The 19,084-nt window shown below is 34.9% G+C and overlaps 1 protein-coding gene across 5 annotated transcripts in view; it reads right to left on the bottom strand.

Annotated features, from left to right (window-relative positions):
* Positions 1-8,167: 8,167 nt before the first annotated feature.
* Positions 8,168-19,084, bottom strand: part of LOC107867153 (glutamate receptor 2.7) — a 24,041-nt gene continuing 13,124 nt past the window's right edge. The window contains exons 1-6 of one of the 5 annotated variants that reach the window (XM_016713278.2): positions 18,423-19,078; positions 15,676-15,900; positions 13,759-15,065; positions 12,694-13,009; positions 9,336-9,730; positions 8,168-8,776 (exon numbers count right to left, since the gene is read on the bottom strand). In XM_016713278.2, the coding sequence (XP_016568764.1) occupies positions 8,354-8,776; positions 9,336-9,730; positions 12,694-13,009; positions 13,759-15,065; positions 15,676-15,841 (2,607 nt within the window). In that variant the 5' untranslated portion in view covers positions 15,842-15,900; positions 18,423-19,078 and the 3' untranslated portion in view covers positions 8,168-8,353. Of the gene's footprint in view, positions 8,777-9,263; positions 9,731-12,693; positions 13,010-13,758; positions 15,066-15,675; positions 19,079-19,084 lie in introns of those variants that run through there. The other 4 variants (XM_016713280.2, XM_016713281.2, XM_016713275.2 and 1 more) reach the window with 4 other exon arrangements.

Raw genomic sequence — 19,084 nt, 5'->3', positions numbered from 1 at the left:
GTCGGTTCCTTATGTTTTGTTATTGAACATGAGTCATGTGTGGGCAGGGGTTTGTCCCGACCCTAGTTATATCATGTATATCCTAGAGGCTTTGTAGACATAAGGAAGGGTAAAGTCATGGAAGTTTATGTAGTGATGTTATATCTGTATATGTGGTGGCCCCGACGGCCAAGTATTATATATATATATATATTTGCGCGTGTTGTGCTGATACAGGTAATTAGACCTTTCTATATGCAACGAAGTGCTGTCCAATTTTTTGGTGACATGTAAGTGAAAGTACAGGTATTTGAACGGGTTCTCCCGGGCCTTCTCGGCTTCGGGTGCCAGTCCGGCCCGATGGGATTTTGGGGCTTGACAGCCGAATACCCTGCTTTTGGCAATATCTATCAAAAGGACCAATATACTCACCACCATTATCTGAATGGATGCATTTCAATTTCTTCCCTGTCTGTCTTTCAACCAAGGCCTGAAAATTCTTGAACACATCAAATACTTGATCCTTGAACTTCAAAGAAAATACCCAGAGTTTGCGAGAATGATCATCAATAAAAGTCATAAAGTAAAGTGCACCACCATGAGACCTCACTTTAAAAGGACCGCACAAATCAGAATGCACCAACTCCAGCAAATCGAGCTTTCTTGAAGGCGGATGACTATGAAAAGAAACTCTTTTTTGTTTACAGGCTAAGCAATGAACACACTTCTTCAACTTTGCTTGTTTTACTCCAGAAAATAAATTTTTCTTAGCCAAACTATCAATCCCCTTCTCACTCATATGACTCAATCTTCTATGCCACAACTCTGATGAAGTATCATTCTCCACCAAGTTTATCAAGACTCTAGAAGTAGAGCCCTGAAATACGTACAAGTTAGACAACTTGTCACCTCGAGCCACAATCTTCAAACCTCTAGTAAGCTTTCATTGGCCAGCGCTAATGATGTTAACATAACCCTCATCATCAAGGTTCCCTACAGAAATTAAATTCAATCGAACATCTGGAGAATGCTTGACATTATTGAGAACTAGTTTGGAACCATTGTTACTTTCCAAACAAATCGTGCCAATGCCAAGTACTTTAACTTCACCATTATTGCTCATTTTCAACATCCCAAAATTACCTGGAGTATAAGAAGAAAATAATTCCTTCTTTGGCGTAATATGAGAAGTAGCACCAGAATTCACAAACCATCTAGACTCATCACGAACAAGATTAATGGTATTCTCACCACAAGCAACAAGAAGATCATCATTAGCAACAACAACAACACGATTTTCATTATCGCCTTCTTTTTTTTGCCGTCTTATAGCTCTCTTATGCTTGTAACATATTTCATGATATGCCCCTTTTTTTTGCAATAGTCACATGTAACATTCTTGAATTTGGACCTTGACTTCCTTCTACTTTTATCTCTATCATTTGAATCTCTGGACTTGTTTCTCCCCCTCTCTTCAGTAACCAAAACATCAGAGTGTGAAGATGAAGAAGATGAGGCCTGAGATCTTCTCATTTCTTCATTTAAGACACCACTCTTAACATATTCCATAGTTATAATACCACCGGGAGAAGAATTAGTCAAAGAAACTCGAAGAGTTTTCTAAGAGTCAGGCAGAGTATTAAGAAGCCAAAGTCCCTGAATTTCTTCATCGAACTTTACACCCATTTCGGACAGCTGGTCAATGACACCCTGAAAATTCTTTATATGATCAGAAATAGGACTGCCCTCTTTATACCTGATATTCATCAATTGCTTAAGCAGGAATAACTTGTTATTGCCAGTCTTCGAAGCATAAAGTGTCTCGAGCTTGTCCCACAAACTTCTAGATGTGTCTAATTCACAATATGATTTCTAACATTATCTTTAATTCATTGTCTGATATAGCCACAAACCTGTAAGTGCTCAAATTCCCAATCCTCATCTGTCATGGATTCAGGTTTAGTAGATGCAAACACAGGTAGATGTATTTTCTTGACAAATAGAAGATCTTTCATCTTGCCTTTTCAAGTATGATAGTTACTACCATTCAAACACACTATCTTACTCATATTTGACTCCTCCATTCAAATTGACAATCAACAATAACCAACTCTCTGATACCACTTTGTTAGGAAAGACGGGCACACAATCAAAGAGCCCGACAGGGTAGCAACGAAAAATACCCAAGACTAAACTTTTCCTTTCAACTTGAACCAAGAGGAGACGAATAAACCCAAGCAAAATAGAGTAATATAAAGCAAACAACTCAACCAAATGAAATAAGACAAAAATAAAGGCAATCATACGAGACACAAAATTTACATGAAAAACCCTTCAGTGTGAAGAGTTAAAAACCACCGGACCAAAACCTCTACTATAATCACCAAAGAGTTACAATATTATCCTCCAAAATGGCCACCAAATAAGTTCCAAACAACAAGCAACAATATATAAACCACAACACCAAACACTAGAGAAATAAAAGAGTGAAAGCACAAAAAATGCAGCTACTGTTCAGGAATAAAGAACAGGAGCTACATGCCACCAAATCAAGCTCCGTTAGTTCCTAATCAAAGATTGAGATGAGAGGAACAAGCAGTCCAAAAATCAACTCAATCGGACAAGAAACGAAGCGGGAATTGTAATTTGAAGTTGACAGTTGTTATTGAAATTTAGGTGCAAAAATCAGCTTTGTTTTTCTCTCTTTGGCCGGTGAAAACTCTTTTTTTGTGATGGTGAATAAGACCTAAAAAGATCAATATATATGACCCATAGTAATGGGTCTATGGGCAAAAGTGGGTTGGTCCAAATTGGGCTTCATTTATCCAAATAGGGAGGAAAAAAGACTCAATAACCCAACAGTGAATCCCCTTTGACCATTGAGCTACTACAAATGATTATCCAACAATCTTAAAAATAAACCTCATATTATAAGAAAGTAAAATTATTAGTTTAGAACTCATACTTGTTCTATATATTTATTTTTTCAGTATTGTTTATATCTTTGACAACCAATTGAATATGATAATATTTCTTAATCAACATTGAAAGTTTTTCTAATGTCGTAAGATAATATTGTGCTCCACAGTATTATCAAAAGCAACAAGCGTAAAAAAGCTTCACGGTCTATTGTGTTTAAGCACAAAGTACAAATAAAACGTGAGATTTAACCCAAAAAAAAGCATAAAGAGAAAAAAATATAAATATGTCTAGTCCAAGACTAATAATATAAGCATGAATGACAAATATATGATTTTTTTTTAAAGTGAAATATTCATCTCTTAAGAAAGCCTCGTTGACTGACAAGGGCAAGTATGCATTAGGAATTAGAACCTAAGTTGCACATTAAGTGAGGCGAGCGCTCAACACATTTTGGGTCTTGCTTCGAGGCTTATGCGCGCCATTGACAATATTGGTGCACCCACAGACTTCAAATCCTGGGTTCGCCTTTGCGTTGAGAGCCAAAATCATACAAATTTAGTGAACTTAATAGTTTTAATTCAAATTGTCCTTTATTTTAAAAGATTTATTTAATACATATTAATTATTAATTTAATTCATATTTCTTCCATTTTGTTTTAGTTGACCCTCTTTCTAAAAATATTTGTTTCAATTTAGTTGTCCTTTTGATGAAATCAAGAGAATTTTATTATGTTCTTCCAATACTACCCTTAACATTAAATGACTAAACAAAGTGTATTTACTCAAATTTATATTTTCAAAACATAATTAATAAAGTTAATTTGGTAAAATAAAACCCCTAATTAATATTTTCTTAATGGATGTGCCAAGTCCATAGGGGCCAACTAATATGAAACGGAGGGAGTACACTTTATCCTTTTCAAAACCCAATCATGAGAATACAACGGATAGATTATTATTGTGATACTAATTATTAATTTAGAATTCAGTAACTAACTAGAATATCGAAATCATATAAATTTCAAATTCTAATTTCGATTTTGTGTTAATTTCAAATTCAAATTCTAAGTTTTATAATACGTTACTGTATTAATTGATAGAAGGAACAATTGTATCTATGATGATCTTGAAGAATATTTATGAATTGATTTTTAGAGGTAAAATTAGGTCAAAGTTCTATTTTCTCATACCTAAAACTACTTTATTTTTTTCCTGTGAGCTTTTTGGGTAGGTTAAAGGAGAATGACTTCTCATTGATGTATGGGTGACAGATTAATTCAATTTAAATTGTAAAATGATTTTCTCTTTTGAATATGAGTTGATGAAGTAGGAATAAAGCTAAAGTCTTGATTGTGAATTTAACTTAAATCTTTGATGCTTTATTTATTTTCTTATTAGTAAGCTTAACTTAGAAACATCACAAATTAAATAAATAAAACTATTGTTTGCTTATGAATAAATAGAATTCTTTTATCTTTAATTAAAGTTTTCGTGATTAGACACGTACGATTAAATTTCACTTATAGATAATTATTTTTTTCAAGTGTCACCATCTGCAAAACAAAATATCTAACTTGGGAATGTGATATGTGCAATTCAACAAAAAGTGGTGCAACTTTTTTACCACTTTCATTTTTCTTTTATAATGGGATCACTAATAATTAGTGGGGAATTAAAGGTAAAGGAAAATATTAATAATAGTATTAGTTGACTTTAGAAAAGGCAATTGCTGAAAAAAAGAAATTTCAATAATATTTTTTTCATGGGACCATCTAATGCTTTAAAGATTTTTTGGGTACAAAGAATTTTGATATTATAAATTTGGCAATATGCACTTCACGTGGACACAAAAGTTGTCACGAAAATTCTAAGTATTAATTGGACCGTCACATGAATTAGTTAAGTAATAATTCAAGAAAAAAAAAAAAAGATGTCATGAAGCACTTAATATAGATGGTCCTTTCTCTATTGAGAAATATATCTTTTTATTGTTCCATGAAATTCACTATTTTTAGAAAATTGAACTTAGGAATATTTCATTTTCAACTAAAAGTTTAGTATATGTTCCTTGTACGACATAACAATAGTATTAGAATTTAGATGCCATTCGTTACTATAAATAGAGAATAATGTGAAGATGCGTGTTACACTTATGAGAGGTTAGAAATTAACGAAATACTAAATTAAATGAGAAGTCAAAGTTTTTTTTTAGAATAGATCATTTTGCAAGATATTTTTCATTCAAAATCGAAATAATGATGCAATACATTTAAAATGTGCCAAGGCATACATATATATGCAACACTATATTATGACTTGCAATCCCTTACTATAAATAGAGAGAAATGTGAAGATATATACTACGCAAGAAGGATAAAATGATAGATTGATTCATAAGTCAAAATTAAAAGCAAGTTAATAAACATACCCTACTTAAACGTCAATATTTATCTTATCTTTCTGTTAAAACGAGTATTCAGATTTTACCAAAAATATATTGTGGTCAATGTCTTTTTTTTTTTTTTTGAATTTCAAGATCAATTGTCCAAAAATTTTTAAATACAATGTATCTTTGTGTTTGTCAAGTAGAGAAAGATATCTATTGAAAACCTTTTATTGCGTCTTCTAGTAGGCATCAAAAATATTTGGGGTACAGGACCCAGATCTTGATTAAGCTAATAGTAGTTATAATTAGTAGAACCAAAATATTTGGGGTAAAGGACCAGATATTTTATTTATTAAGCTAATAATGATAGTAGTAGTTAATTAGAACCAAAGCAAATTAGTATAGACTTAGGTGTGCAAAAAACAAATTGATCAATAACCGAATCGATAAAAATGTTGTTGATTTATTGTTATTGGGTTATTGAGTTAACAATTTTTTAATGGTTTTATAAAAAAAAATTATTGGATTATTGGTTCGGTTTGGTTTTTTCTTATTGGGTTATTGGGTAAACCGATAACCTAATAGGAATATATATAGAGAGACTTATTATATATTTCTCTTTAATCTCTACACATTAACAAACCTATTATTTCAATTATATAAACTCTTAATTTCTCCTAAAAATATTTAGTTCAAACTTGAAGATTCTTGTAAATTAAAACAAATTCTGTAGAATTTTTGTTTGCAACTAAGATTCGATTTTTTTTCATATTAGTTACTACTATTTCTATTTTATGAGTATTTTTTATCGATTAAACCGAAAACTGAACTATTAAGAACTAAAAATCGATAAATCGAAAATTGATAAAAAATATCTTATTGATTTAACTATTATTTAATATATTTAAAAATTAAAAATCGATAAAATGTAAAATCTAACCGAACACACCCCTAACTGTATAGTCCAATATTAATTGAGATTATGTTAAGAGCATTAATGTGCAGTGCAATTTCACGTGTGATTATTTGTTATGACGGTGGCCAGCATGTCCACGTGTGCACTCTGCATAAATCATGAGCATTCAGCCTAACTAGCTGGCTGGACCCATAATCTCAATGCATTCCATCAATGATGACAAATTATATCAAAGTGGAATCTAAGGAGGATAAAGTGTACAATAATATATTTGGTATATTCTCATAAAATGTGATCGAAGTCTGAAGAAGGTAAAGTATACGTAGTCCACTATCTCAGATAAAGTAGAGAATCTGTTTTCAATAAAAAAGAGATGCAACACAAGGACCTCCTAGAGGATCAGCCAATCCTAACACTGCTCTTACTCAAGCACGCTTAACTTCAAAGTTCTAATGGAATTAGGTTCGTTAGTGCTTGTATGATCACATCAATACTGACAAATTATATGTCTAAATGTTAGTTGTCAATTTTATTTTTTTTCAAAAATAAATAAAAAATTTATGACCAATAGGTCCTTAATTTTACATGAAATCAGAATCAAATTCAATTGGCCCTACTCCCTAGGGTTCCGGACAATTGCAGGGGGAGGGAGTGGAAATACCCCCATATGCATGAATGTGCATGCACTTGACCTGACAATGGTACACTGGATAAAGAATGTCCGGACAGTACCACATTCAGCTCGATTAAATTTGAATTTACCACAAAAAATCACATCTTAAGCGGTAAAATACATTCTAACAAGGATGACTCCATACCCGTAACTCGAATTCTAAAACAACAACAATAACAAACCTAGTGTATTCCCACAAAGTGGAGTCTGGAAAGGATAAAATATACGCAGTCCATACTGCTAACTCCGAAGAAGTAGAGAGGTTGTTTCTGAGTAACTCGAATCCTACATGACTGATTAAACAAATGGATCGCATTAAAACATAGGATCATTCTACCAGTTGACAACCTAACAAGTAGTGGCGAATCCAGGAATTTATTTCAGGGGATTCGAAAAAATAAAAATATAAATATGTTACGTCAACAAAATATAATTTCAAGTTATAGCAGGACAGCTACTATAGCTGTTGTGCAAAATAGATATAGCTGTTGTGCAAAATAGATTTTAAAAAAATGAACCCTTCGTTGGTAGCGGGAATCAAACCCCCAACCAAGGGTAGAAGGAGAGACTTGAGAAGTGGACATAGAACCACTGAGCTACCCAACAACCTTAATTTTAGGTGGTTCAAAATTAAAATATATATCTAAATATAGATTTTCTACGTTATATATACAACGTAATTTTTTGCCAAGGAGGTTCGGGTGAACCCCTGGACACCACGTGGGTCCGCCCCTTCTAACAAGCACATTCTTCTCAACTCCCAAGCTGCTGGCATTTTCCAGATTCAACAATAAATCAATTAGCCTCTACAAAAATACAAAAATAAAAAATACAAAATTGGTGTATCTTGAATATTTGTTGAATTAGTGTCACAGTCTCATATCTTTTTCTTAATTATCTTACCAAAAATTTGTTCAATAAACATACCACCACAATCATTTTTATCAGAACCGAGACATGCACACAAGCAGTGGCAGAGCTAGCTAATAGAAAGGGTTCATCCAAACCCCCTTCGACAGAAAATTATACTATCTATACAAGCTTAAAATTATTTTTCATGTACATATAGCAAACGTTGAATCCTATTGGACTAGTTATTTTATTCATATTTTTCGATTTTAAACCCCCTTAGTTAAAATATTGGCTCCACCACTGCACACAAGTAACTAGTTCCTGTCAGATTCAGCACAATAACTTTTAAGTCCAATCACACATAATCATCAAGCACATTTGGACCCTTAACCATACACAAACTCACATTTCATTTGTTAATCAACAAAAGACAAGTAGAGGCTCCAAAATGTATCACTCATATTAACTTACACCACAGATTTTCTTTGGCTCATTACAACTGGTGATCTCAAAAAAGGAAGAAAATCATATATCTACAGATTACAAGAGCACATTAGATTATTAGACAAGAAAAAAAAGTAGCCTTTGGTCAATTCCTGTCCATGATTTACCAGCTTTTGGACCATCAGAGTACCCCTGTAATTTCAACATTCTGTTGAATATTTGGTCTTTCGTCAATCACGGTGTTGCAATCTTTAACTGATCTTGGTCTTACTATTCTTGTATAGCACGGAGTTAGAACCACAGAAGCCCATCTAAAAACTATTTTTGCGTTGTTTGCAATAATAGAGCTTAAATATAGCCAGTGTTTTCTGACTAAACGAGTGATTGAGATCAAAAGTACAAGTCCACATATAACACCAGAAATCACTAACGGACCTGAGAACAACTCTGGTCCTAATCCGGGATCCTGTTCCTCAACTGATGAAGAAGAGCAATTTGAAGAAATAAGCATTTGTTCTTCTAGTTGATTTACCTCTCCACTCTGCGAGACTTTAAGAACAGCTTTTGAGATATCAACTGCTAAGGGAGAACCCTTGGGAAAAACCTGATAGAGTAAAACATCAAAAAGTCAGAAACTAGTTAAAAATTAAATATGCTAACAAAAAGGGTTAATTTCACGTATGGTCACTAAACTTTGTCCATTATGATAGAGTAACTATATTATGCTGTCATATCAGAACTATAACTGTAAAAAGCATTAAGTTTTTCCCACAATTATAGTAAAGACACTAAATTAGTTTTGTCACATTAAACTAACTCAACTTTACTCACTGTAAGAGTATAGTCACTATAACCACTATAACGACAAAACCAATAGTGACTTAGCTTACTGTTAGAGTGAGTAAAGTTCAAATTTCAAGGTGACAAGAATCGTGACTTAGCTTACTGTTAGAGCGAGTAAAGTTTGAATTTCAAGTGACAAGAATCGCTACTTTACTGTTGTCATAGTAAAGTTTAGTGACTAAGTTTAGTAACTCAAGGTGACAAAATGAAAATTTACTATGATAGTGGGTAAAGTTCCGTGAGCATACGTGGAATTAAACCGCTATTGATGGAGATCATAAGCAGATTGAAAAGCTAAAAAGATGCAATGTTGATCTTACAAAGCCAAATCCGCCAAGTTTATAGACAGGTCCCGACTTGGTGTAACCTTTGCAGTACTTAGCAAGGAAAACTTTGGCATGTGGAACTACAAAGAAAGCAGCAGAAATTTCTCCGTTCTCAAAAGCTTTAGGGTAGTCATTGATTGAACTCATTTCCTTGATGTTCTCTGGCTTGAATTGCATATTCACCAGATATTTGATTATAAATGACTTGTTATTGCAACCAACCGCAGCATTGGTCCTTATAAGATAATCAACATTTAGTACAGAAGGTTCCAGCCTAGGAACAGTCATAATGGAGGAAAGAACTGCAGTAAAGCAAGCTGTGACAACCACAACTACACATAACCATGTAGTCAGCACCAGTCGAGACAGATTGCTTTTGATTGATTCTCCTGTAATGATTTCCCAAATTGGAGTTATAAGCTTTTGAAGTAGACCAAAGTGAAAGCAGTAGTTCTATATATCTTTATTCTAAAGTTCTCTCTCTATTATACAAAATATGTTAGATTTTACCCTCCGTATACTTTGGATCGTTTATATTAGCACATCCTATCGCATTTGCTCTAGACTTTGAGGCTCAATGTAACACCCAGCATTTCGAGCTAGAATGTGAACCGTCGTTGCTACGTCTAAAGACCTGAACCCAATGATTCTATGCCAATATTAGTGTGATGATCAATTCTATAGTGTGGAAACATCTTTGGAGGTGAAGTGAGAGATAAAAATCTCCTAAATCAAAGACGAGTTGAGCGCTTTTCTACCGATTGAGTTTTAGCGGACGCTCCTACTTGGGTCAACTTCCAACGACCATTACTCATAGAATATAACGAGTTAGATGGCCTACTATATATCAAATTAAAGGTCTTCGAGTCTTTTTTCCGATTTCACCTTAATCCGATATCGGAGTAAAAAATTATGCTCGATTTACCAAAAAAGTGTCCGTCTGCCAAGGTGCGACGGCCACGGTGACGGCCCGTCGCACCAGCAAGCAGAAAGATAGAAATTTGGTCTTTTTAGGACAATTGGTCACGCGAGTGATGGTCCGTCGCCCAAACCGTCCGCTGGGACATTTCTGCACTGTTATAACTTTTTAAAGGGGGTGTTTTAGTCTTTTCCTCACCTCAAACTCCTCCCCCGACTTAAACCACACTTTAAACCCTATTTGCTGATTAGATATCAGTTTCTTATCCTCCTTCTCCTTTCCTCTCCTCTCTCAAGAGAGAAAAGTTAGGGTTTCTTCCCAAGACTCATACTTGCAAGGCTTAGATTCAAGATGTTTCGAATTTTGTTCATCAAAAAGGTAGGTAGAACTATCCTATAATTTATAGGCATAAGTATGTTGATTTAGTAATTCTTATTATGTATGTAAGTTAAGGATTTGACGTTGATTGAAAAACATGAATTTTGGAACCCCATTCTTGTGATAGAATTATGTATTTACCATGAGGTTTTCTTCAAGTTTGGGATTTTGATTATGTGTATATGTTACGAGTCTTGAAGTGTTTGATACGTGAACCTCTTTTTTATGATAAGAACTATGTTTTAAGAACTGTTGAGGGTTCTCAAATAGATACGAAATATGTGCATGTATTATGGATATTGAAGTGGATTTGAGAGCATGAACTATAAGTCCTCATCATTCATTATGAAATTTACTTGTGACTAGTGTTGGAGTTGTTTTCGTGAATGATGATAATTCTTGAGTTTTAAATGCCTCTTTAACTATTATGCGTTGCTATTTTGCACATTTTTTAGGGGTGTTTCTCATGCTAAATGCTCGTGTCCTAATGAAGAAATTGCATGAATAGTGAAAAAATTGGCCACCGCGTGTTAAAGTCTTGAAAAGAGAGTGTTTTGCATAAGTTTCATATGCTTTTGAAATAAGAACTCTCATGTGATATGCAAATCTTTTGGTGGTCATTAACATGTTTTTGAATGAGAAGGGCTATGGATATGTTATGATATGACTTGCAAGTCTAGGTATGACGATACCTATTATGAAAACATGAAAGATGTGAACGTTTATAAGCATGAACCATGATTTTAAGAGGCTAAAATTGGGCTTAACAAGAGTTAGATGGTTACCCGAAGAAGGCACGAGTTCAGATAACTCATTGCCAGAAATCGTGTTTTGTCGACACGGGTTTATTATGTCCTAAAATATGGATTGTATGCTGGCGACGGCCCTGTGGCGTATTAGAAATTGCATACCCCAATTTTTGCCGCAAACTCGGATTGGGGGCTTGGCCGCCGAGTTAAGGGCGGATTCCATATGGCCTGTGGGATTGTATGAATGTAGGGTGTACCATCTAGCTCAGAACTAAACCAAAGAGTTGAATCTATGTTTTACGAGGTTGATTGAAGCTTTGAAGTATGCCCATGTGTTTCTTTTTTATATATATATTATGCTAAATTATTTTCAAAATGCTCTCAATTATTTTACATGAAATATATGTTATTTTTGGCTAGTTCTGCATGCCAATATCTCCCAAGTATGACCCTCCTAATATAAGTTTTGAGGTACAGTCTCATGGTCCATCACATCAGCAGAACATTTGGATACGACCGAGTTGGTGAGTCATCATCTTTTGGAGGACATTTATTCATATGTTGACTTCTTTCAGTTTATGGTCCAATCGGGGACCTTGTCCCAACCTAGATAGTTAATATTCAATAGAGGTTTCGTAGACAGGATTTGAGTATTGTATTGTCATAACTTCATTGACATATTTTGATCATAAGATCAACTTGAATGTCATTATATCTTCCGCACTTTGATTTATGTATGAATTATGCTTATGATAGTAGCTAAGGGGTCTCTCGGGCCTTCGTGGTTCGGGATGTCCGTCGCCGCCAAGACCTCGACTCGAGTCATGACTCTCAACGTGGAAAGGAAAAGATTCCATGTGTCAAAATATTTGAGGAAAAAGTTCTGAATTTACTCAACTACTTTTGACTATGGTTAATATTAGTATATTACCATCTGTTATACTTCAGGTGGAGTTCCGTTAAGGTTCAAAGACAAATACCAGACTGTTTGCTAACAGTAGGAGTACAACAAAGAGTAAAACTAAGATATTTCGTATTGTTAAAGAGTTTTTTTTTTCCTTTTTTCCTATTCTACACTCACTTCATTCCACTTTATCTGACATAGTTTGACTCAGCAAGTAGTTTAAGAAAAGAAAAGAGACTTTTAAAACTCGTGGCTTTAAACATGTCATAACATTCATGTTCTATAATAGCTTCTCATTAAGGAAATATTGAAATGTGACATTCTTTTCGTACGAACTAATAAGAAAATAGTGCAAAGAAGGTGGAGGGGGAAGTATAATGTATTTCTAGATTTGCAACTTACTTTGCGAAAAAGAGAGAACAGTGACAGAGAACCAAAGCATGGATCCAATAAGCTGAGGGAAAGTACCACTGAAATCCGGGTTGTCATTTACGTACTCATTTAACCAGATGACAGCCCCTGTGGACAAGCTCATCACAGCCAGCAGAATCCACAATTTCAACTTGAAGGCCTTTATAACAATAAAATGGGCCTTCTTGAGTCTCGGTCTTTCAGTAACTACCATGACAAGTCCAGAGTCAATATAGGGCTGTGAAAATTCTGCAACCTCATAGCGATCAGGCATTATTTCAGTATCACCTACCCCTGCATCCAGAGTCTATTCATGAACTGGTGAGTATTTGCAGATCTTAAACACAAAATCACTAGCAACTATGAGTTCTAAGCAGCAGACTTTACTGATAGACGATGAAAAAATTTTTAAGGGAAAAGGGTTAAAAATCCTCTCCTCTATACGAAATATCTTAATTTTACCTTTCCTTACACTTTGGGGTCATTCATACCCTTATCATTAGCAAATGACCAAGACCATCAGTGGGTTCGTCTCGAGGACAGGATTCAAAATACTAATCAAAAATGAATTTTGAAGTCGTTTGCCTTGCCACTACTTCTTGTACTTTCTACTGTTGTTGTTGTCCTACGAATTAAATTGTTAGATTGATGAGAATAACTTCAGTATCCTAAGGTTTTTCAAGAATAGCATTTCATTTTTATGGGAGGTCTCCTGTTACCCTTGACCTTAATGGATATCCAACTTGAAGTATAACAGATCGTAACTTTTAAAAGTATATGGACAGATTTCGACCTTTTTCTTGAAGTATTTTGACGTGAAATCTACACAGTTCATGATGCAGCTCATTTAAGTCAAGGTCAAATATGGGATAATTTTCTATCAAAAAGGATACGAAGGATGCCAAGTATAACAAAAAGCAAGAGAATTATTTTGTATAGCAGGTAATACTTTTGTAACTTTTTCCAAATTTTAAAAATTGAACCAGAATATGCTCAGAAATGTTGTGCACCAAAAGTAGATGCAATGGTTAAGTTAAGAATCATACATGTACATACCTTGTTTGAAACTCCTTCCACCATTTCATCATAAGTACCATAGAAGGGAACAAGGACATAGGGCAGATAATATGGAAGTTGCCTCACTACTGCTTCAAAAACATGTACTGAAAATCCACCAATCAGCGTCTCATTTCTCTCTTGGTTAAATTTAATAGTCACAAACTGATTAAATACACCCCTTGCAGGTACCCCAATCTTTAGCGGTTTTTCTAGGCCGCCTATTGTCCACCCTTTTGGAACGGTTTGCTCACCGCCAGGCCACAAAATTGACCCCAAAGCCCCTCCTAAACCGTTACCAATTTTCAACTTCACCCCATTGTATTCAACAAGATCCTCAGAAAAACCAAACTCTGGAGACCAAAATGACACTTCTCTGTAGCTTTTGCCAATCACATTAATGATCTTAAAGGTTGGATTTTGATATAACATGCCATTCTTGAAGCTAACTTTCCCACTTAAACCTTCAAACTCGCTCAACAAAATGCTTTTCACTAGTTCACTTGAATTGCTTTTGGATAACTTCTGCATGGCTTTAGCAGTTGCCCATGTTGCATCATAAGCCTTGAGAGCATATGAGCTAGGACTGGGATATCCTCCTTCTTCTTCAGTATATTCTGATCTGTACTTTCTCCTGAATTTAACATTGAACTCACCAAAAGACTCAGTTTTTTCATTAATATTTGCCTTAAACCCGATCACACCTTGCATATTTAGTAAAACAGAAGGTTCAACAGAATCAAGAAGACTTGCCATATTGTCTGAAATAATCCATACATAATCTTTCTCCATCATTCCCATTTCTGTAGCCATCTCAAAAAGGACCAAACCAAAGTGTAAAGAACATTGTACCACCACAAAAACTTTAACATTCTTGGATCTTAACTTCACCAGCTCTTCTTGAATGAATGATTTTGAATTTGAGAGAGAGTAGAGCCGAGGAAAAGCCAAATGATGTTCAACAGAGGAGTCAACAACTTTGAGTGAATCTGAAAGGTGAGTGATGAGCTTAAAATGCATATTGGAGAAACTGTTACTAATTTCATATAAAGCTATCACCTTTCTCCATTTGAAATGGCCAATTAAGGAAGCAAAGCATTGCATTTGGGAGTTAACATCACCACTCATTTGGATAAGTGAAGGTGGTTCCGCGAGTAACATTGTCGAATATGTGGCAGCTGGACTTAGAGAAATAATGGGGATGCCCTTGTAGGCTTCATCATCAAAGTCAGAAAATAAAGCAGCTTCTTGGTGCGTCAATGGTCCAAGGATGGCATGTACTTGCTTCTTGTTGGCCAGATAAGTTGCTGCAAAATTTTAAGGTTAGTCTGGTCTCTTTAACAAAATTTTACAGAATATAGTTACACACTTTAATATGATACCAGAGCATGAAAAGATTATAGATCTGAGTTTCACCATCATTCATATGAGTGAGCGTGTTGAAGACATAATTAAATAATTAAGAGTGTGCTCTATCTAATCTAATCGTTTAAACTTTTAAAAGAGATAATCCACACTTCAAAACATTTAGTTTTTGAGGCAAGTCCAGATAAAATATTGGATTCAGAATGATTCAATTGCGAGTACGTACATATGTTTGTGTATATTAATCGTTTTGGCAAACATACATGGTATGAGATAGTTAAAGCTAAGATGCTGGGTTCAGTTAAATCCAAAGGTCAAAAGTGGGAGGATTATATATGGGATTAAAAATATGTAATGGTAGTAGTTAAAGTCTTATAGTCAAATCTAATGGTAGTCCAAACTCCAACCACATTATTTTTTTTTCAGATAAACATGAGGTTTGTACTAATACTAGTGGATTTAATGGTGCATTCGTGTCTGGGGTAGGAGAGAAAGTAAAGAAAAAGAGAAAAAGAAAAACATATATTGTTTATTGAGAGAGTAAGAACTTACCAAGGGAAGCTGCAGGACCATGGGAATAAGCAAAGTTGAGAACTAACTCTGAACATTTGGAATTTTGGGCATTAAAGTCATCAACAGCCATCTCCATTGCCACCTTTTGCTCTTTACCAACTCTTGTTGTTGGATCAATGATTGCTCCTATTCTCCAGGTTATCATTTTACAATCATCACGTGTTGAACCATTTACACCATTCTTGTTATAAGCCAATGAAAATGCTACATGATCATGACTCAATAAGAAATAGACAAACAAGGAGAAGGCAGTAGTAGTAGCAGTTCTCATTTTGCTATGGCTAGACTTTTGGTTGGCGGTTGCTGTGTCATATATAAAGGGGCTAAGAGATGGACCACAATAACTATGCCTCAGTCCCAGAGAAATTTGGGGTCCGCTATATGAATCTTCATCAATTCTTCATTTAAGGGCAATACAGTGCACTAACGCTCCCGCTATGCACAGGTCCAGGAAGAGCCCCACTACAAGGGTGTATTGTACGCAAACTTACCTTGCATTTCTGCTAGAGGTTGTTTCCAAGGCTTGAACCAGTGACCTCCTGGTCACGTGGCAGCAATTTTACCATTTAGTCCAAGGCTCCCCTTCACACACTACTATAATAATAATAATTTAAACAAAATTTCCGTACGAGTCTAAACCTATCCTCAACTAGTGATATCATCTATATGGTTCTTTTTCTTCCGTTGTCTCTATCTTTAGCTAAATCTATACTGATACGAAGCATTTGGAGGTCTTTTGAGACCACTTCATTCCATGTGATTTTAAGTCTACCCTGTTCCTTTTAACACCTTCACTTACGATCGTTTCACACCTATGGACCGATGCATCTATAGGTCGACACGGAAAATGTCCAAACCATCTCAAGCAACCTTCTCTCATTTTATCCTCAATATGCTACTTGTACCTTTTGACTAAAACATGAACCAATGCTTTTTTTTCCCTTTTAAATTACACCTTGATTATCACCTATCTGCTACCTCCTACCGACATCAATACTATTCCTAAAGTTTAGGTAGATAAAAAGAATCACTAATTATAATATTTTCTTTCTTCTTCTGTTTGACAGTTGAACTTTGATTTTCTGTAATTTCCATATATTTCATTGGTCCTTAGCTCAATTGCAGAAGTACTAAGACTTTAAAGAAATAAAATTGACTTTTTCAAAGAATTTTCCTTAGGACTTGTTCAAACTGATTAAAGAACAACTGGACCACAGTTAGGTAGGCCGAAGATAGTAGCCATACTACTACAAGAAGTCAACAATAATGCAAGTTGAATTCCACAAATCCATATATAACTAATGAGTTAATATAAACATGTCACTAATCACTACTACATCAATACAGCAAGTTGATCAACTCAACAAATCTATTGTTAATTTACGTGTTGATATAATTTGGATCAACTTCTAGGAATATCTCCTGATTTTTGGGGACTACAATTGCTCAGTAACTCCCCTTCATTGGTACACCCTCTTCATTTGTCATTTACTCACATTTCATTTGTTAGTCACCAAAACACCTCAAGAATCAACAAAAAGCAAGTAGAGCATCTAAAATTAACTTGCACAAAGATTTTCTTTGGCTCATATACAACTTCTGATCATACATTTACAAGAGTACTTATGGACAGAGGACAACTAGCAGTTGTAAATTGCGGTTCTTGATTTGCCAGCTTTTTGGCCCATCAGAATACCTCTGTAATTTCACCATTCTGTTGATTAGTTGGTCTTTGGTCAATCACAGTGTTGCAATCTTTAACTGATCTTGGTCCGATTCTTGTATAGCAGTGAGTTAGAACCACAGAAGCCCATCTAAGAACTACCTTTGCACTATTTGCTATTATAGACCTTAAAATTAGCCAGTGTTTTCTGATTAAACGAGAGATTGAGATCAAAAGTACAAGTCCACATATAACACCAGAAATCAGTAATGGACCTGAGAACAACTCTGGTCCTAATCCAGGGCCCTGTTCCTCGGCTGATGAAGAAGAGCAATTTGAAGAAATAAGCGTTTGTTCTTCTAGTTGATTTACCTCTCCATTCTGTGAGAATTTAAGAACAGCTTCTGAGATATCAACTGCTAAGGGAGAACCCTTTGGAAAGACTTGATAGATTAAAATATTAAGAAGTCATGGAAACAGCCTCTGGCAGAAATGCAAGGTAAGGCTGCGTACGATACACCTTTGTGGTGGGGCCCTTCCCCGGATACCGCGCATAGCGGTAGCTTTAGTGCACTAGTCCTCCCTTTTCATAAGAATTTGATTAGGCTAATAAAGGGCTAGTTCGTATAGTCACCGAACTTTATCCTTTATAATAAAGTAACTAAATTACGTTTTGAAATATTAGATTAAATTATTAGAAGTCACAAAATTTAACTCCCTACTATCAACAGTAAAGACACTAAAGTGCCTTTGTCACACTAACGTAACTGAACTTTACTCACTATACTATACAATCACTTAACTTTAAATACTATAATTACAAAACCAATCCACTACTGTAACTTTACCTTTATAGCAGCAAAGATCTGTAACTTTAGCATAGTAGCAAGGTTTCATATCTTCACCATTATAGTGGGTAATTAAGTTCTGCTTACTCTAATGTGACAAAAGTTCGGACTTGAGCAAAAATTGTGACTCCTATAATTTTAGATACGCGAAATTAATCGGCTAAACATGGAGATAAGCAGATTGAAAAGGTAAAAAGATGCAATCTTGATCTTACAAAGCCAAATCCACCAAGCTTAAAGACAGGTCCTGATTTGGTGTAACCTCTGCAGTACTTTGCTAGGAAAACTTTGGCATGCGGAGCTACTAAGAAAGCAGCAGAAATTTCTCCCTTCTCAAAAGCTTTAGGGTAGTTACTTATTGAACTGATTTTCTTGATGTTCTCTGGTTTGAACTTCAAATTCACCAGATATCCGACTATAAATGAATTGCCATTGCAACCAACTGCCGCATTGGTCTTGAGAAGATAATCAACATTTAGAACAGAAGGTTCCAGCCTATGAACAGTCATAATGGAGGAAATAACTGCAGTAAAGCAAACTGTGACCACCACAACTACACATAACCATGTAGTCAGCACAAGTCAAGACAGATTGCTTTTAATCGATTCTCAATGAATCCCCAAAATGAAGTGATGCACAATTGATAATCAAAGGCCAATGGTGAAGCAGTTTTAGGAATTATCTTCGAAAAACTGGTGTGCTAATCAGGGAAATCCAAGAATTTAGCTAAGAATAAGAAGAAATTGAGAGAAAGAGATTGGTTGTTATTCAAATGCATGTAACAATCAGTACAATGGTTTATATAGCTAAAACTCTTAAATGGATAGTTGCCGCCTTAACTAACTTTGGGACACAGCTACTGTAGCAGCTACAGTAA

This window comes from Capsicum annuum, chromosome 4 (genome assembly GCF_002878395.1).
Source record: "Capsicum annuum cultivar UCD-10X-F1 chromosome 4, UCD10Xv1.1, whole genome shotgun sequence".
In the NCBI taxonomy this organism is placed as follows: Eukaryota; Viridiplantae; Streptophyta; class Magnoliopsida; order Solanales; family Solanaceae; genus Capsicum; species Capsicum annuum.
The sequence above is the reverse complement of the archived record's forward strand: the minus strand, read 5'-3'. Positions and strand labels throughout refer to the sequence as shown.